Source organism: Podarcis filfolensis, assembly GCF_964270895.1.
Source record: "Podarcis filfolensis genome assembly, chromosome: 3".
Taxonomy (NCBI): domain Eukaryota; kingdom Metazoa; phylum Chordata; class Lepidosauria; order Squamata; family Lacertidae; genus Podarcis; species Podarcis filfolensis.
Window position 1 is genome coordinate 83737290 of NC_139606.1, and position 20450 is coordinate 83757739.

The following is a 20450-nucleotide window of genomic DNA, read 5'->3' on the forward strand; positions in this document are numbered from 1 at the left end:
GGTGACCTGATAGACATGGCATGGAGAAAGCGGAGAGAGGAAAGTTTTTCTCCCTCTCATATCACTAGAACTCGAGGACGTCCAATGAAGCTGAATACTGGAAAATTCTGATGAGACGCAGGTGGCGCTGTGGGTTAAACCACAGAGCCTGGGACTTGCTGATCAGAAGGTCGGCGGTTTGAATCCCTGTGACGGTGTGAGCTCCCGTTGCTTGGTCCCTGCTCCTGCCAACATAGCAGTTCGAAAGCACGTCAAAATGCAAGTGGATAAATAGGTACCGCTCTGGCGGGAAGGTAAACAGCGTTTCCGTGTGCTGCTCTGGTTCGCCAGGAGCGGCTTAGTCATACTAGCCACATGACCCAGAAGCTGTACGCCGGCTCCCTCGGCCAATAAAGTGAGATGAGCGCCGCAACCCCAGAGTCGGCCACGACTGGACCTAATGGTCAGGGGTCCCTTTATCTTTACTGGAAGTTTCAGGACAGGTGAAAGAAAGTACTTATTCACTCAGTGCATAGTTAAACTATGGAACTCACTGCCACAGGATGTAGAGATTGCCACCTACCTGGATGGACTTAAAAGAGGATGAGACAAATTCATGGAGGAGGAGTGGGCTACCAGTGGCTTTTAGCTATGATGGCTATGCTCTGCTTGCATAGTCAGAGGCAGTATGGCATTCACGTCCAGCTCGCAGGCTTCCCACAGGCATCTGGTTGGCCACTGTGAGAACAGGATGCTGGACTAGATGGGCCAATGGCCTAATCCAGCAGACTCGTCTTATCTTCTTAGTGAAATATTATATACAGGTGTGAACATCACGTGCGATCACAAAGTGCAAGTCTGTTTCATGCTTTTCCCTAAATGGAAAAGTGGAAAAGTGTCACATTTAATGTGGCTGGTGCAAAAAAATACAACATAAAAAAATCATGTCATTTTAAATCCGCAATAACCATGCCTCCGATTAACCTCGTTGACTAAAAAATATTCTGCCAATGTGCAAAGCTTTAATGCTGCAAATATCCAAACAACTCCTTTCCCCACACTTTCTGTGAGGAGTTAGCCACATTTGCTCAAGTTTCTTCAAATTTCTGCCACCAGGTAGCGCTACAGTCACAGCTCTGCCCATTTCATTCAAGGTCCCTAGGTTTAGCGCCGACTGCTTTCTAATGATATTTCCTCTCCCCGTCCCCAACCCCCCACCGCGCTTTGCTTCCTTCAGCTGCGGCGAAGAGCTTGCATTTTGCCCGGGCTGAACTTCTGAAGTGTGGAAACCATTGCAGAGTTCAGGGAGAGATTCTGATTCAGAAGTGGTTGGGCAGAAAGAGGGGGGTGAAACTGGGCTTCCCAAATGGGGAATACACTGGGAATGGCTTTCCAAAGCCAAGAGGGGGCTTGATGAACTTGGAGAGAGAATGGTGCGCGCAGCTTTTGGCCTACGCTCACCTATGGAGCAGACAGTAAGGCCAATTCCCTGGAAAGCACAAAGTATGTCCACATGCGCGCTCAGGAGTGGCATGCTTGCCTCTTTTGCAGGCAAAAGCGTGTGGGAGAAGAGAGGCTTACAAAAGCTGCCTAGAACTTTAAAAACTCGCAAGCCTTAGTTCAAGAAAAAACGGGGCGGGAAGGAAGCCGCCGTGTACCAGATCGTTGCTCTGTTTAGTTCCACACTGTCAGCACTGGCTGGCAGCGGCTCTCTAGCGTTTCAGATATTATCATTCTTATTTATTGAATTTGTATACCGCCTTTCACCCGAAGATCACAGGGCGGCTCACAACAGATAACCACCCCCCTTCCTTTTTTTGTCCCAGGAGATGGATAGGATCGAACCTTTTCTACGCTTTACAACTGAGCGAGATCTCTTCCTCGGGGAACACGGGGACAAGGAAGGAACTCCACCCGCGACTTCTCCTTGTCCCACGCCAATAGCTTGGGGTCTTTTTTTTTTAACAACCGACCCGTGAACAGGCGCCACGGTCACTATATGGAGTCGGTATTTCATTTCTTAATGTGGGGTTTTTGTGTGTGTTTTTTAGCCTTTTTATAATGATGGTCATAACCGCACTGGCACAATTCAGTCAGAAACCCTCGAGCAAATGAATGGGACATCTGCGCTCTTTCCACTCGTTGAGTGAAATAGACTCGCGCGGAAGCCTTTCCATGCGCCTCGAGCCCGGATTCCCGGCTCAGCCTTCAGTGCGCTGAAGAATCTGCGTGTGCAGCGGAGGGAGGCGGGCGGTGGTAAAGAGGAGGGTCTTTTTTAATTCCAGGTGACAAGTACGGAGTGTCATAAGTAGGGAGGGAGTGGGGGGGAGGAGGGAGGAGCGCGGAGGAGGAGGGCGAGGGAGGGACTACGGAGCCTGAAAAAGAGTCTCTTTCCGAGCAGAGTCGCGAGAGGCAAAGCTCACCGAGCGCGCCAGCCAGTCAGAGCGTCGCTGCTGCTGCTGCTGCCTGACATTCAATCGAGAGAGAAAGGGAGCCGCGGACGCACAGAGAGCAAAAAGTGCAGGCTCCCTCGGGAAAGGAAAGGGAAGAAATAAAAGAGGAAGGAAGGCAAGAAAGACAGAAGGACGGGAAAGAAAAGATTCAGGCGAGGAGGACCGATCTTCCCTATATCCTACGCATTTAGGATCTGCTATTCTTTTTTCCCCCTATTAATTTATTCCACCACCACGATCGGCTGAGAGGTTTCGCTTTCCTCGCTAAGCAACTTGGATTTTTTAATTTTTGGTTAAGTGGAAAGAAAGAGGGGGGACATTTTCTGCTCCTCTTCTTCACGCCTAGCAGAGGAGAGTCCCGAATCGAACTGGGCTGAGCGATCCCGGGCCCCGAAGGTGGTGCTAAGACGAGAGAGAGAACCCCCCCCCCAAACCACCCAGCCACTTCTGCTTGGAAGCAGCGACAGCGGCTGCAGGATCCAAGCCCACGCGTGCGTTCGAGAGAGACCTGGGGGAGAGAAAATGCATTGAAACTTCGCGCAAACTTTCCTCGCTTCCCCCTCTCTATTTTTTTTTTTTTTTTGTGTGTGTGTGTCTGCCTGTGCAGTGCACGCTCGCTCGCGTGTGGTGTCTTGCCACCGAGGGTTGGAGAGAGAGTGGGCGGCTGGAAATCTGTTACAATTCAGAACCTTCTGACGAATCTGGTGGGATTCCTACGGAGAGACTCCGAATCCGAAGCGAGGAAGCCCCGAGAGCCTTTCTGCAAGCCGAAAAGAGAGCCGAGAGGTGTGCGGAGTCTGCGTCTCGGGCGCCTAGGGAGCCGGGCTTATGGACGGGTGAAACCAGAGACTGAAGTCTCCCCCCTCCCCCCCACAACCCACCCCTGCGCTTTCCTTGATCGGAGCGGCCCCAGGAAAAGGAAGAAGAGGAGTTCAAGAGAGCGAGCCAGCGCGGCTCCGACCAGCTACTCCGGCTCCTCTTTGCCTCGCGCCAGGAATCATGAACTTTCTGCTCGCTTGGATGCACTGGGGGTTGGCCGCGCTGCTCTATTTCCAGAACGCCAAGGTAAAGCAGGGGGCGGGCGGGCGGATCCGGGGCGGCGGGGAAGCCTTCCTCCTGCCCCCGCGTGGCCTTGCTCGCTGCACGCTCGCTTGGCGGCCGGGGCGCGTCGCGGGGGTTCAGGGGATCGTCAGCCGGACCAGACAGAAATCCGCGCGCGCGTGTCGGAAGCTGCCTTGCCGCAAATGGAGAGCAGATCCAGGTGCCTCGGTGCTCCTCGGCGCCAAGCCGCCTTCGGCTTGCCCTGGCGCGGACATGCGGTGTCTGCGCCGCTTGCGGCTGCCAACAAAAGGCCGGGAGCGAGGCAGGGTCGAGGCGTGGAGGTTTTCCCTGCTGGCGTTCGCGCGAACGGGGCGCGCGGGGCCTGTGGCAAGAAGGGAGGCGCGGGATCGGATCCCCCAGGAGGACAGGTCGGACCTCCTCTTCCTCGCACGTTGCCCAGACGGTTCCTGCTGGGCTGCCCTCCCTTCTGTCTGTCTGCGGACTTGAGCAGGAGTTGGAAAAGCAGGCGTGAAGACGACACAGGCTCTGCGTCGTCATCGATCGCCGAGCGGGGAGGCAGCGGAGCGCGCCGACTTCTTGCATCAGCACACACACACACACACACGCTCTCTCCTTCCTGACATTGCAAAATGGGGCGGGGAGGGGGGCTGTTTCGGCCTGTTTGCTTTAGGTAGAGGCAGGTTTGCTGACCGGAGTTCAAAATTCCTGGCTTGGAAAAGCAAATAGAGATCAAAGACCACAAAATGGATCCTTGTATTTCTTCCAGATTGATTTTCAAAATAAACGGCTCTGCTGAGCTACCATAAGTAGGAAGTTTGTTCTGCCCTCATAACTCTTTTCCTATATCAGTTTATTGGTACTTCTGATTGTAGAAGTCCACCCCATTACTCCTAATGTATACCATAAAGGGCTTTTATCCTGCTCTTTCATCGGACTTTTGTTTGAACTCTCCTTGTTTAAAAAAGAGAGTCTAGAGTTGGGTCTCGGAGTTTAGACAGATTTTCCAGCTGAGGTGGCTCATGTGTGCTGTTGCGTAGAGATTCATGTCATAATTAGTACAGAATAAGTTTTATTCTGCTGTTAGTCTTGAGAAATTCTAGGGGAGGTTAGTGTGGGCACATGTGAGAATCGGTGTGTCATAGGAAAATGAATCTGCATTTGTTTAATTTAGCACCAAATGTAAGACCTCAGTTAGGAGCCATTTCAGATGTCCTGTTGCCAGGGGGATCACATGCTTTTCCTGCTAACCTGTTAGCCTGCCACTTGTCTTCAAGTGACATCAGCAGATTAGGCTGTGCCTGATGGGGAAACGTGGCTCCGATTTCTTTGGGGAGCCTTGCAGCAAGGCAGCGTGATACCATTTCCATGCTCGCTTTGGAAAGCGCTCTTAAAATGGCATTGTTTAAATATGAGGTCCTGCAGGTGAAGTGAAAGAGGGAGCGTTACTCCGAGGTGAATGAAAAGTTGAGTGTAGATAGAGGGAACCAGAGATGCCTTTTCTTCCAGGGAGGTGTGGTGATGGGATGCTCAGCTGTGAAGACTGCACAGTCCCTTGGGTAGATTGTATGGAACTATAGTAAAGGAGAGTAATAGGAGTGGTAGCCGAAGCTCACGTTCTTGGCAAGCTGTGTCTCTGCTGGGAAAGGGAAATTGATAAATTTATATTTATCAACTTCCTGCAGTTCTGACTACACACACCTGCCTGCCGCTGAATGTGTTGAGGGAGAAGAATTGGAGTTCTGTGCAGTTGCTTTTAAGTGAGCACAAAAGGGGAGGTGCCGGGTTGTGATAAGGTTCCTTTTGTCAAGGGAAAGATACATTTACTAACCACAGATGGAGGCTGTGAAGTGAGTCCAGGAAACCTGCAAGTCAGTGACCTGGCAGAGGTACCACAGGTGTTGGTTTCCAATATATGTACCTCCTGTGGATATATTGGTGCAGTCAGTGGCCATTCCCCAGCTCCTTGTCTACCCCAGCGATTAGCCAGTTCTGAAATTGCTGGTCAGGATATGGTGGGAAGAGGGTTAGATGACTTGCTCCAAACTTGTCAAGTTATGACTTTGGGTACTTCATGTTCCTGTTGATTTTCTTGCCCTAGTTCAAAGACCATTTGGATCTAGGCTCCGTCCAAAACCTTGGACAGTTCTATTCTGTCCTGGTTTTTACTTAACTGGCATCTTGCAGTTCCCTTTACGCCATCACCTTACTTAGTGCAGTTTGATGTTAAGTTAGGTGTAGTGAACATGCCTTGGAGCTCCTTCCCAGGATGTGTTTCCAGTGGGATCAGGCAAAGATCAAACGCAGAGGGAGGAGGAGGGGGGGGGAGGGGACAAGAGCGTGTGACTAGACTGCTAATGATCTTGCAGCCACTAGCCGCTTGCTGTTGATCAGGCCACACTGGGGACAGGGCTTTCCTCCCAACTCCTTGTGTTAAGCTCAAAAGAAACAGAGTGGGTCACCTCCCACCAGGATCAACAAGTATTCTCAGCAAAAGGCAGATCCCCCCCTTCCATTGCTCCTCTGGTAATATTCCTGTCATTTCTGAACAGTTCAAGCCTCTCTTTCTCCTCTTAATGTGCCATTTCAGAGATCCCTCTCTTGCTGCTTGCCTGGATTACTGGCCTCTCTCCCCTTGTATGCATAATGGGGGGTGGGGGTGGAAGGAGAGAGATTTTGCAGACCAAAGCTCCTCCTTAAGTAGAAACCTCTGAGAAGACTTTTTTAGCGCCTGAGATGGAAAGGGTTTTAACTCCTGTCCCAGGGGGCCTTCCAAAGTAGCTGGATTGTTTGTTCCAGTCCTAAACAGTTACAAAGCTCTTTTAATGAGGCTGCAGAGATTAGGGGGAGGGGTGGGGGAGGAGGGAAAGGGGTAGTTGTGGTGTGAAGGAGTAAAGTGTGTGTGTGTGTGTGTGTGTGTGTGTGTAATTTATTGGATTAACCTTTTCATTGGTTCAAACTGGAACCGGGCACCTTGTTGTAAAAGCAGGAGGTAGTGGTTTCAAGAAGAGAGTCTTTCTTGGTGACCTGCATTTTCCCTAGTACCCAGTTTGCTCTGTCTTTTCTCTAAGGCAGAATCTGTCTAATGGGAAACTCTGAAGTGAGATGGAAAGATAGCCATCGTATAGAAACAATGAGTAAAACCCCAAGCCAGCAAAGGAGATGGGTGGAAGCAGCCTGACCTTCAGAAGGGCACTAGGCCCTTTTGTCCCTCGGAAGGATCCCGCCCCCCCTTTAGTGTCTTCCCTGCGATGGAGAAAAGTTTGGTGTAAATGGGGACAAATTGCCCTCCGCCTAAGCACTGCTGCTTTGGTTAGCTGAGGATTGCCCATTCGCAACAGCAGAGAACATAATTCAGCACTGTAGGCAAGCAAAGCACCTTCATGTTTCTGATATAGACTCAAGGTGACACTGCTGTATAAATAGCTCCAAGAGGCTGTCTCGATCCCAAGGCAAACGGCATGAGCAATGCTGTGAAAATATTGTACGTGATGGCTAACAACTGTGTCGTTACAGGAGCAATGGAGATAGATGGCAATCCCTTTCAGGAGAATACCTCAATGTAATACAGCTGATCTCTGTTAATCAGCAGTATTCAGTCTCGTCTTAACACATACTTAAAAAAAACCAACCCAGAGTAAATCTCCATTTAGTGTCTGGAATGATTTCTAGCGGCCTTTCAGCCAGCTCCGAAACTTAGAGGTTTTAGCAGAGCAGAGTGTTGTAAGCAATAGTGTAGCCCAGGCATGGGGAGCCTGTATCTCTCCACATGTTGCTGGATTATGGCTCCCATCATCTTTGTCTGTTGGCTTGCTGGTTGGGGCTGATGGGATTTGGAGTCCAACAAGACATTGCAGGCCACAGGTTCCACATCAATGGCTTAGTTGGCAGTCCCTTTCCTAAATGTATTTTTGTTTTGTTTTGAACATTGAAGATAGAGAGCGAGAGCAAGAGACAGAGTGAAATTAGCAGGACTTTGAAAAAACAACACAAAGTACCTCAAAGGCAACTTTAGCTAAAAAGTAATGAGCAGCAGGTAGCTGATTCAGAATCTCCCAAAGAAGAATAAGAGGAAATAAAGGATGGCAAGCTGAGACATTTTACTCTTTCACTAGGGCCCTGAATGTGTTTGGCCTGCATTGTGTTCTTGCCTACTCATGTGGGAACAGGTGCATGCGATCACGTTTGCTGCAGGTGTGGCATTCCATCATAAACTGGAGGAGTCCCAGGACAGCTTGCCACTTGATGCTTGCTCATAAGGGCTACGTGCGATACGCGGTGCCGGCGAGGTGGGTGGACACCTGCCTGACAGCTGTGGCAGCTTGCCATCTCACTTGCAGGCTGTGCATCTGAGGCCTCGGACGCAACTTTTCCTTGAGTATATTCCAGCTGCCTGCTGGCCTTGGTTGGTTACTGGGGTTCAGGTGTGGCCTCTTCCTCCCAAATCATGGTTATACCTGTTGTCATCACCTTCACACTGGGATAGAAACCGCTCCCTGTTTTTGAATAGAAATCTTCCTCTGCTCTTAACATTGTAGCCTGTTGACTACCAAGCTCTCTATGCTAAGAAAGCCAGCCAGTTGTGAGTTTTCTTTCTGTTTAAGAACAGGTGGTTCTGTCCACTTGGCCAGCACACAGTTTAGGCTGCTTAGATTTCATGGATGTAAATGTGAGTTCAGCAGCCGAGCTGTTCAAGAGCACAGGCCGGGCATCTTCTTCTGTTTTCCTCTCGCTTCTCCTGCAGCCACCTTTGTGGGTTGTTATTCATTATTTGCAGATCAGGACTGTTGACACTAATGGAATGGCCTGATGGTCTTCTCTCCTCATTGAAACTGGATTATCGACCTTGGCTGAGTAACTCAGAGATTTGAAACTAAGCATCACTCAAATTCCTTGAAGTTTTGGGACAGAAACTGAGAGACTTGGAGGCATATCAGTAGCAAATGCAAACCGAAGGGGAAAAATTATGTGGATACTTCCCCCCTTCCTCAAATTTTAAACCCCCATTACTCTCTCTAAAATAAATGTGCAAACTGCTTGCATATAGATATGGCCACCTGCTGTCTACCTGTGCCATCCTTCTTCACTGTTCTGGCTAAATTTCCATTCATGCAGCTATAGAAATTAATTTGTTGACTAAACGTGCAACCTGCAAATTGTGTGTTGCTAGTATATATACGCCGCACGTTCACCCCAAAACACATAGACACCAGTGAAGAGAATGGCTTAGCTGGAAAACCAGGACTGTTAACAGTGACTTCCTAAGGGTTTTAGTATTTGAGCACTTGAGAAAGGAGCTGCTTTTGAAGAATGCCATTTAAACAGTTCTCTGATAACAAGAACTATAGAGCATATCTTGGGCAGGTTAAATGTGAGATAGGTGCTTGTTTGTGATGGAGTGATTGAGAAAAAAGATGGAAGTACTTGCAGGGATGGTGAGGACTAACACTTATCCTATTTTAATGGGACATCTAATTTCAAAGACTTGTGGGGAAACAACCCAATATTTTGTGATACTGCCTTTAAGACTATTTATTTATTATATTTATATTCCTCTTTTGTTCCAGGCAGCTCTAGGCAGCATGCATGTTCTCCCTCCATTTTATATTCACAACAGACCTGTGAAGTAGGTTAGGCTGAGAGAAAGTGACTGGCCCAGGGTCACTCAGTGAGCTTTATGGTGATTATAGCCCTAGTCTCCCAGGTCCTGGTCCAGCGCTAGGCACCACACCACACGCTGGCCCTGAGACTAGCTAGGAGCCACAGGTAGATGTAGCACAGGTAGAGTCTCCAACCTGAGGGACACTTGTGCTCCAAATTTGCCTCGCATCACGCCATGGCCACCCTGTTACGAAACTAGGAAGGGGAATTTTTTTTTTTATTGTGGACCCTTTAACGGCTCTGCCAGCTCCCTTTTGCGCTCTGCTCCTGGAGTGCTTTGTAGCAGGCAGGCCCCTTTTCGAAATACCTTCTACTGACTTTCCATGGAACAGGGACGTGTACAAATCTCGTGGCATATTTGTCATGTCAGCGCTAGAAGGTCACCAATGTTGTTTTCTCCTCAGCCACCCCGCTCCCCAGTTCAGCTTTGCTCTCTTGTGTTTCGACCTTAATAATCTGAAATGCCTTTGAGAGCAGCTAGTTGCACTTCTGTTGCCTGTTAAAGTGACAGGGAGAAGAGCTTTCTGTGAGATCTCTCTTCCTGAGCTCCCCTCCTTTCATGGACGGAGCCTGTGGAACTTGGCTCTCTTGGGCCTTCCTTCCCCCCTGCCCTTCCCTTGCCCTGATGGGTGGCATTTGAAGCCCACTTTCCTTTTTGTCTGAGGAAAAGAGAAGGGTCTCTGTGGGTGTTTCAGTATGGAAACTGGAGAAATACACCCCACAAATGAAAAGAAAGAAACAATTCCACGCAGCCCTGCCATACCCCAGAAGTGTTTCAGCTGATAATTCAGACACGTTCCTTTGAGAATGTCTCATTTCCCAGTGAAGAGAAGAATTGCGGACTTGCAACTGTTTGCCATCAACATTTTTGTAATAATGCCACAAATTATAGCAGGCCTCTTCTGCACTTTATCATAACTGTAGCATCATGGCCCCCCTCCAAGAATCCTGGGAAATGTAGTTTGTCAAGGGCGCTGAGGGTTGTTAGAAGACCCCTGTTCCCCTTACAGAGTTACCATTCCCAGAGTAGTTTAACAACTTCCTAAAGATCACTGTGAACTGTAGCTCTGTGAGAGGAATAGGGCTTTCCTCACAATGCTCAGCACCCATAAAAAACTACACTTCCCAGGATTCTTTGCAGGGGGGGCCATGACTGTTTAAAATGGTGTCTTGATTTTGCCTTGCTGTAGAGTCCTGGGAAGCAACTTGGTTCTTTTGATTAGAAGCATTTTTTCCTGGAGACAGGTTAACAGTGTTTTTTTTGTGTTTTGATGAATTTTCTCTTGTTTTCACAGTTCTCGCAGGCTGCTCCTGCCCAGGGAGATGGGGAAAAGCAACAGAGTGAGGGTAAGTGGCTTGTCTTCCTTCTGCTCCCCTAATTGGCATGGTGGGTGCGGATACATTATGGGAGAAGGATGGCAGGTTGTGGAGGTGGATTGGATCCATTTGCTGGGCTGCTGAGGCGGGGGGGAGCCTCATTAATTCTGCCACCTTCTGGAAAATGGGTATAAACTGTGGGGGATCAAGCACACATATTAAAAGGAAGGAATGGGAAATACAGTTTGAACAGTTAACAACCAGATTTAACCTTGCCTTAGCTTCAATATATCCCAGCTTGTCCCCCCCCCCAATTAAAATTGCCCCAACCAAGAAAAATATTGTTTTGTTTTGGAGCACAGACAGTGTGAAACCCTGAGTTTTACCAAACCCTATAAGACATATTGTCTGAAGCTTATTTTTCAGTTTCCAGGATGCTTGCCCTTTAATTTGAATGAATTAAAAATAAAATTAATGCCCCTCCCCCCATTCTCAGCAACGCTTTGAAGAACTACGGAGAAATTTGCCATGGTTTCTGTGGAAGGTTTGGCATTTTTTTGTTATCACTGGGCACCTGAGCGTCTTTCCCATTGGCAAGCCTTTGACCTAGGTTGTATTGTTCCGACACAGAAGCAAGACACCAAACTAGTAACCAGTGTTTGAGTCTTCCAAAGATCATGCCGCTGGCAAACCCGAGTTAGGGAATTAAGAGGGGATAATTTTCCAGTCAATTCGCTCTCTATCCTTAGCAGCAGTGAAACTTATCAGAAGGTGGCCATCTTTTCAAATGCTGCCATCCTTGGCATACTTACCTTGGGACAAACGTCACTGAATATAGTGGGGTTTACTTTGGAGGAAACATGCACACGATGGCACTGTCAATGTATTGGGAGGAGGGAAAACGCATGTGGTGGTGTGTGGGCATGTTTTTAATTTTTAGATCAGTTGTTCTGCACAAGGCAGGGCATTGGGGCTGAACTTTTCCAGTCAATACATTGCTAGGGATCAGAGTCCAGTATAGCTGGGAATATGGGCAAAGGGTGAATGGAAGCTCCTTGGTGCGTCTGACGTTATAGATGTTGGAACAGGCAATTCAGCCACTTCTGGGGCCAGGATGTTGTGACTATACCGATTTGGAGGGTAGTGGTGGTGGGTCAGAATGCATTTGCTTTCTGAACCAGGGGACCCAATGTGCTGCCCTCCAGATGTTTTTAGACTAGAGCTCTCGTCAGCTGTGGTCAGCTTACCAATGTTGAGGGATGATGGGAGTTGCAGTCCAACAACATCTGATGGACACCATGTTGACTTTCCTGGTCATTAGACTTTCAGCAAGTGCTGGGCAATTAGGTCTTGTTCTGGAAGTGAGTGTAGCCTTTTCACAACAGGCCAGCTCCCTGCTCCTTGCAAAAGTCTTATATCTTGCATGAATGTGCATCATAAAAGAGAAGGTTGAGAGATGCTGGAGGCAGGAATAGCATTGGGTGAAGAGGTGGAGCCAGAGGAGGATTTAGTGAGTAAAGAGAGCAGAGCTTATTTTGATAGGTGACTGAATCACCTCTGCAAGACTTACTTCCTAGTTGTGAGGACCTCAGTATAACAATACATGATGCAAACTTTGGACCTTTAGGCTGTGCAGTCTCCACCCACAGTGAGATCACCAAGTTGCTGTTTTCCAGCTTTGCAATGTACCACTTTTGCAACGGCAATGTCACCTACCTGCTTTGGGACACTCAGGGAGTGGCACTGGGCTGCTGTTCTTAGTGCAGGGCACCAGGGGGCAGCCTCTCATCTTGCCACAGTAGGTTACAATTGCAACAATTTCTTTTGGCTGGGTAAACTAGAGGAGCATTGCCAGAGGCTTATAGGAGAGCAAGTTGGTAACAACGGATCCATTTTATATTGTCGCCGGATTTCTTTTCCTGGTGGGACAGTTGAACATTTGTTACTCTCTGGGTTTGTTTTAACTAAATGGGAGGAGAATTGTTGAGTTCTAGAGGAAGGAGTAGGACCGGAATTCTGAGTTTCTCTTCCCAATTATTGCGTACTCATGCTTAGCCTCTATTCCTTAATATTCACAGAACATGTACTGGTTTGGGGATGAAAGATCACTTTGTTCCCCTGGGATTTTAAATGGGCTTAGGCATACACTGGTCTTCATTGATTAAAATGATTTATTCTGGGGATAGCCACTTGTATTTTACTGTTCCTGGCCAACGACCACTTAGCTGTCGGTCTACATGATTTAGGAGTACATTAAATTGTAGCGCAATCCTATACATGCATACTCAGAAGTAAGTGCGCCAGGTTTAATTTTCTGATATCCACAGATTGGCCACCTGTGGAGCCTGTATATATACAACTCTGCCGAAGTCATGGGGTTGATCTCTTAATTTTCTGTGGAGGATCCTAGGATCCAATGGACCTATTTAGGCCGATGTTGCATAGGATTGTATGTGTGCAGGCCCTGAGTTGTCCCTGTGTGGGTGACAGAGACAGGGGCAGCTCTACACACAGGGCCAGATCAGACCTCATAAGAACATGCAGACATAAGAAGAGCCTGCTAGATCAGGCCCATGGCCCATCTTGTCTACTCCCAACCAGATGCCCGTGGGAAATCAGCAAACAGGACCCACTTTCCCGCCTGTGATTCCGGAGACGTATTACCTCTGACAGTGGAGGTAGAATTTAGAATTTATATCCCTCTGAAATACGTGGACCAGCACAGAGAGAATCCAAAAAACCATGTTTGCTTTCAGGGGAAATGCTTCCTCCCTGTAGTATGTATATAAGGGAAACCTCTGGCTGCTGTGATTGCTCTTTAGATTGTATAGCCCTTTATGTTGAGCTGCAGGTATATCAATGGCAGCAGAGGCTCAAGCTGTGGTTCATCGTTGATGCTATTCTATCACAAAGCAATTGTTTGGGTTCCTTCATCCTTTAGCTTTAGGCCTGATATCAGTTCTACAGAATGCTATGTCCTGAAACTGTCCAGCCAAGTTAGCTTTGCTGTCAAAAGCAGGCTCCTGGTTTTGTAGGTTTATCCTAATTACATTTCAAATGCTGTTTAAAGACTGTGGAACATGCCTCTCGTGTTCAGATGCTCAAGAAGCAGCCAGTTAAAGTGGCAGCTTCTATAGGAAATTTCTTGTGACAGTGTGTTTTATCACTATGCATTGTCATGATTGTCACAGATGAATATAAGTGGTGGGCAGATGTGGTACAGTCACTGAGCTAGATTCAGGCAACTGCATTTAAAGCTCACCTGCAGATTCACCGCTATATTAATAATGAAATTTATCATAATGCACTATCTATAAAGCACCACAACTGTATGTGTAGCCACAAATGAGGGACTCTACAACACATGCTCTCTCCTTCCAGTTGTGCATCACTTTCTCCACAGAGCTGCCTGATTCTGCCATCTGGGATTGACATCTTATGATTTAGTAGCACTAATTCTCAAAATTCTTTATATTCACACAGTTTCCCTTTCTTATTCCTCATCTTAATGTGTAACTCATTGTAGGCAACGGAAACTGTCAGGCCACTTTCTTTGGAAGCTCCTAGCTGGTTTACATTTCTGCTTCTTGTGCTGTAGATGTGGCTGTCTGTTGAGATTCCAAGATTCTTAGAGGCTAGGCAACCCCTCTCTTCACCCCCTTCCATTTAAAGGTGAAAATGTCAGAATAAAAAAAGGAGAGCATGATGCCTATCGATTATATTTGGGCACCTGGCATATTTCTTTGAGTGATATGCAGATTGCATGTTCAGTTGCACATTTTGTCCTGTATAATTAGGTGCAGCCCTCCAGATTTTGATGAATTTTGATGTGACCGGGGGTGAAGAGGTTGCTCATGTAAGAACAGTGGATAAATCAACACACTTAATTGCTGCCACTTTGCATACTCTGTAAAAAAAACCCCACACCTGCTGGGTTTTGTGTTTTTGCAGCATGGATGGAAGGGATCTTGAGATGCTCTGTCTCTGTGCCCATAGCTGCTTAGCACTGGTGTGTGTGTGTGTACATACATATACATATATATATGTGTGTGTGTGTGTGTGTGTGTGTGTGTGTGTGTGTGTATATATATATATATATATATATATATATATATATATATATATTTTACAGTGGACTCTCAGGTTACATTACCTTCGGGTAATATAACTTTCGGGTTGCGAACATGGCAAACCTGGAAGTCTATACTTCCGGGTTTTGCCACACGCACATGCGCAGAAGCACTCTATTACACTGTGCGTGTGCGCAGAAGCGGTGCCTCTAGATGCGGACTTTTCATTTATTTTTTTTAAAAGATATTTATTGAAATTTTACAGACAATAAAGAATTACAGAATAAAAAAGAAAAAGAAAAAGAGAAAAAAATACAAAAATACCAAGAAAAATACAAAATACATGAAAAAATAAGAAAAAAACAGAATTAAAAACAAATCAATCTTTTCACATCTTATATTTCAATTACTTGTTTCCTGACCTCCTCACACCTCCCTTTTTTGTATTCCAATTCACATAGTTAATTCAGCAAATCCTTACCCACTTCGTTTGTATCTTAATTATATATCTTAACATATTATTACTTTATATTTCCATCTAATTATCAATCCTTTTTTAGATATTCTTTTAACTTTATTACTAAAGCCATCTCATTTCAATCCTACATCATTTTAACATTCATTAATTTTACAATGTTTCTGCAAATAGTCTTTAAATTTCTTCCAATCTTCTTCCACCAACTCTTCTCCCTGGTCTCAGATTCTGCCAGTCATTTCCGCCAATTCCATATAGTCTTTCACTTTCATCTGCCATTCTTTCAAGGTGGGTAGATCTTGTGTCTTCCAATACTTTGCGATAAGTATTCTTGCTGCTGTTGTTGCATACATAAAGAAAGTTCTGTCCTTCTTTGGCACCAATTGGCCGACCATGCCCAGGAGAAAGGCCTCTGGTTTCTTCAGGAAGGTATATTTAAATACCTTTTTCATTTCATTATAGATCATTTCCCAGAAAGCCTTAATCTTTGGGCACGTCCACCAAAGGTGAAAGAATGTACCTTCGTTTTCTTTACACTTCCAACACTTATTATCGGGCAAATGGTATATTTTAGCAAGCTTGACTGGTGTCATGTACCACCTGTATATCATTTTCATAATATTCTCTCCTAAGGCATTACATGCCGTGAATTTCATACCTGTGGTCCACAACTGTTCCCAGTCAGCAAACATTATGTTATGTCCAACATCTTGTGCCCATTTTATCATAGCAGATTTAACCGTTTCATCCTGAGTATTCCATTTCAACAACAAGTTATACATTCTTGATAATGTCTTAGTTTTGGGATCTAACAGTTCTGTTTCTAATTTTGATTTTTCCACCTGGAAGCCAATTTTTTTGTCCAAGTTATAAACCTCCCTTATTTGATAATAATGAAGCCAATCTCGCACTTTATCTTTTAGTTTCTCAAAACTCTGCAGTTTCAGTTTGTCACCCTCCTGTTCCAAAATCTCCCAATATTTTGGCCATTTGGCCTCCATATTGAGCTTTTTCTGAGCCTTCGCTTCCATCAGTGATAACCACCTTGGTGTTTTATTTTCAAGTAAGTCTTTATATCTTGTCCAGACATTGAACAGTGCTCTTCTGACAATATGGTTTTTAAATGCTTTATGTGCTTTAACCTTGTCATACCACAAATATGCATGCCACCCAAAAACATTATTAAAACCTTCTAAATCCAAAAGGTCTGTGTTCTCAAGAAGCAGCCATTCTTTCAACCAGCAAAATGCTGCTGATTCATAGTAAAGTTTAAGGTCTGGCAGGGCAAATCCACCTCTATCCTTTGCATCAGTTAATATTTTAAATTTTATTCTAGGCTTCTTGCCCTGCCAGACAAATCTAGAAATATCTCTCTGCCACTTCTTGAAACAATCCATTTTGTCCAAAATTTGCAATGATTGAAATAAAAATAACATTCTTGGCAATACATTCAACTTTATAACAGCAATTCGACCAAACAAGGAGAACTTCAAATTTGACCATATTTCAAGATTCTTTTTCACTTCTGACCAACATTTCTCATAGTTATCTTTAAATAAGTTTAGGTTCTTAGCGGTCATATAGATGCGGACTTTTCAAAGTACGTACAGACCCCTGGAACGAATTAAGTCCGTATCCGGAGAGTCCACTGTACGCAGATGGATACTGAGCAGAAAAATTATTTTTACCCCAATGGGTTCCTTGCTGCCTCATGCTAGGAAAGGTGTGAATAATCAGCAATGTGGTTACGTGTCTGGCTGCATGCCTGCAAGTTTCCCAGGCGCTGAATTGTTTAATTCTCCAGTTTATAGATAGCTGTATTTTAAGGTTAAGGTCACTCTGAAGGGGAAGGAGAAGGAGGTGGCCCCATACCAGGCAAGAAAGGATATGAGAGGCTGATTCCAGACTTTGGACTGGGCAGAGGAGGGGGGAGGCGAAAGCAATGAAGGGGCTTGCGTTTCCTCCATGAGCGCTGCCAGGCAGTACTCTGCATTTTTGCTTCCTGAGCAACTGCCTCTTTAATAGGCACTTAGGCAGGGCAGCCCATAGAAATCCCAGGCGGAGCCTCCTCCTTAGTTATACCTGCTGCCAGCAGCACTGTGGCACTGTCAGCTCCACATGACCGAGAATTAACTTTTGACAATTAATTGAGAAGCCCTGAGCTCAAAGCCTGGCAGCTTCTGTACATTCCTTTCTTCCCTCCCTCCCTCCCTGCACCTCCACTGCTTCGATGGAACAACCTTTATGCAGGTTTGTCACAGGTTCAGGGCTCTTCAGAAACGCTTACCAGAGTCCCTTTTTTTTCCATGATGCAAGCAGTTTGTGCTTGTTATCACACCGGGTTATCAACCTCACTACTGCAGGGACTCTGCATACGGCACAGGCGTATGATCTGAAGGCAAGAAAGCTCGGGTCAGATGCTATCTGCTGTGTCTGTGAACTGAGCCCTGCTAACAGCTTGTTTTAAAAAACAGTTGCACGCTGGAGGAAGAAGGAACAATCCCATGCTGCTGGCAGTGTATTTGGAAGTATGCAGCACAATCTTGGGACGAGGACTTTGCACGCTTGCATGTGTTGTTCTGCAGCCTTTCCTCCCCAAGTCCGAGCTCTGCTGTGCACTTGGGAACATTGGGAAATTGGTGTGTGTGGAAATTGGTTAAGTTTTTCTCTCTTGGCATATGCACAAGGTCTTTGGGGAAGGGCTGCAGCTCAGTAGTGGAACATCTGCTTTGCATGCAGAAGGTCCCCAGTTCTGTCTGGGTAGGGCTGGGAAAACCCCTTAACCGAAGCCCTGGACTGCTGGTCAGTGTAAACAATACTTAGCTAGATTGACCAATGGGCTAATAGTATAAAAATTATAATTTAAATTTCTTGCACATACCTTTGCTCCCTTTTTTTTTTGTAAAACAGCGTTGTGCTCTTTCCCGACGTAAAGCAATGTATAACTACTTGAAATCGAGAAGGCAGCTTCCTATGTTTGTATAGCATGGAAAATCTGCAGCTGAAATGGGTGCACCTCAGCCCATTGCACCTTTTCCGTTCTACTATCTACATATTTGTGGCCCTGTTCATGTCTTCAGTACTGTTGGAATGCAACACTTCCTTTTATATTCATAAAAAATGGTGACACAAGTCTAATAGCCGATCTGGATAATGAAATACATTATTAAAGCTTATGGTGATGATGGGCTGGACCCAGGCTAAGGCCTTTCCCCAATACTGGAAGTCATATAGGATTCTTCCTGCAAGCACACAAAGTATAGAGCGTGAAACACAAGCAATAGGAAGAAGGGGGGGGGGAGGAAAAGTGCATTACTTTTGCTAATGCCATACCAATATACACCCTGTCTCGTTGTAATGTATGGAAGCAGCCTTGTTGGACGGTGCTGGTAGCTTCTTTGCTCTTTGCCAGGTGGGGTGGGGTGGAGGAACATCCTGGGACACAAACACTCCAGTGCTGAAATGAGGAAGGAGTGAGAGCACAGCTCCGAAAAAAGTAACCTGAACATTTTCTGAAAGGCTTGAAAAATGTCAGGTCATTCCTTCCTTTACTTTGCCGTAAGGGTTTACCTGAGTGATAGACAGGTATCCAGTAGGTGACTCTAGAACCTCCATAGCTGCTGTTCCAGATTCTATGCCAATCGCAATGAGCTTAATACTGTAGTTGAAGGAAAAAGCACATTTTTCTTGTGATGAAACATTATGTGATGAGTGCCAGGAAAATATCCCCACCGCAAAAGTGCTTCCTTAGGAGATGATGTCTGGTTCTCCCCAACAGCTGCCTTTTATTCTGTGAAAAATGCCAATTTTTAAGAGAGGCCTTGAAATGCACAATGTCTAGGACTTGTAGTGGCTTTTTTGTTTTTCATATGGTGAGCTATTGGGTTGAGTTATCTGGGTTTGGTAAACTGGTTTCTGAGCAGAGTGCGTCAAACTCCTCATTCCACTTCCACTAGCTTCAGGGGAGTGCTGCTCTAATAAGGTCTGCCATGGTCCTCTGTGAGAACTGCTCTGATTTCGGAGGCTCACAATTCGCTTTAGTTTCTGCCTTGCAAATGCGTTCAGAATATCTAGCTCATTAAAATTCAAACAGGCAAATGCTGAACCTGCCAGTGATTTGGCCCTATCTTGCTTTTCTACAACCCCTGTTCTACTCTGTATCTCCTTGGGTTTAAGTGCTTTTTAACTGAACTAATGCATTTATTGACAGCATGTTTCAGTGAGCCCATGAGATAATGGGAAAGGTATCTAGGCAGAAAGAGCACTGAGTGCAGAGCCATTAATCCGCACACCCACAGCCCTGTTTCCTACATTGCCTTGAAACAGCTTACGAACGATCACAGTGCAAAATAGAGATGTTCTTAATTCCTAATTTCTCTCCCTCCCCCAACTCTTGTTTTTTTTGTAGTTATCTCATTTCTGGTGGTCTTTGAGCGCAGTGCCTGCAGGACAATTGAGACCATGGTGGATATTTTCCAAGAATACCCTGACGAGGTGGAATACATTTTCAAGCCATCCTGTGTGCCCCTGATGAGGTGTGCAGGGTGCTGTAATGACGAGGCGCTGGAGTGCGTACCCACATCGACGTACAATGTCACCATGGAGGTGAGGCTCTAGCTAAGGAACTGGAGGTGGGGGACAGAGCAAAGAGGGAGGTGACATTGCTTGTTTCCTTCAGTGTAACTCACACAGGACCGTGGGTGGTTTATCTAAATCAGGAATGGTCAGCTGGTAGCTCTTGAACCACATCTATCAGCCTCCTCCATCTACTGATGCTGTCAAAGGACTGGAGTAGAAGGATTCTTTATTATTCTTACTCTTTCTCTGCTTTTTGCGTGCTGGGTGGCAATCCTTCCTTGAGCGATTTTACTTGCTAGGGAGTGCTGGTGAAGTCAAAAGGAGCACAAGAGACTCCTTGCATCAGAAAATGGGGAACTGACCTAGTGATTTCTGTAGCATTACAGAGACCTCTCCTCTCCTCTCGAGGGAAGGGTACCAAGCAGCTAAGTGAGAAATGTGGCTCTATTTTTGGTGTGTGTGTGTGTATTACTGGGCTATTGCTTTTATTTTTATTTTATATACTGTGACCTTTTTATGTGAACTGCCCTAAGACCTCTGGGTATAGGGCAGTATATAAATTCAATAAGTAGTAGTAGTAGTAGTAATAATAATAATAATAATAATAATAATAATAATAATAATAATTTGAGAAATAGCTAGCTGGTCTAGAAGCAGCATGTGAATTGTTGCCCTTCACTCAGCTACTGGGCTGCCCAGCTGGAGTGTCCATGATTTTTTGAGCAGCTTGAATGGGGAGAATCCATCTACTCCCTGACTGAATATGTTGCCCACTCCAATCTAGCTTACACACTACCCCTTGCACTAGATGAGCTTGTTGTTTTTTGTCCCCATTAAGTCTCATAGAAAAGCTGGGGA

At 45.9% G+C, this 20450-nt stretch overlaps 1 protein-coding gene across 5 annotated transcripts in view; it reads left to right on the forward strand.

The window, feature by feature from the left end:
- The first annotated feature begins 2362 nt into the window (after window positions 1-2362).
- The window catches only part of VEGFA (vascular endothelial growth factor A), a 31755-nt gene continuing 13667 nt past the window's right edge, over window positions 2363-20450 (forward strand). For all 5 annotated transcript variants that reach the window (XM_083606263.1, XM_083606264.1, XM_083606265.1 and 2 more), the window contains exons 1-3: window positions 2363-3497; window positions 10448-10499; window positions 19423-19619. In XM_083606263.1, coding sequence (XP_083462389.1) covers window positions 3432-3497; window positions 10448-10499; window positions 19423-19619 — 315 coding nt within the window. In that variant the 5' untranslated portion in view covers window positions 2363-3431. The remainder of the gene's footprint in view (window positions 3498-10447; window positions 10500-19422; window positions 19620-20450) is intronic.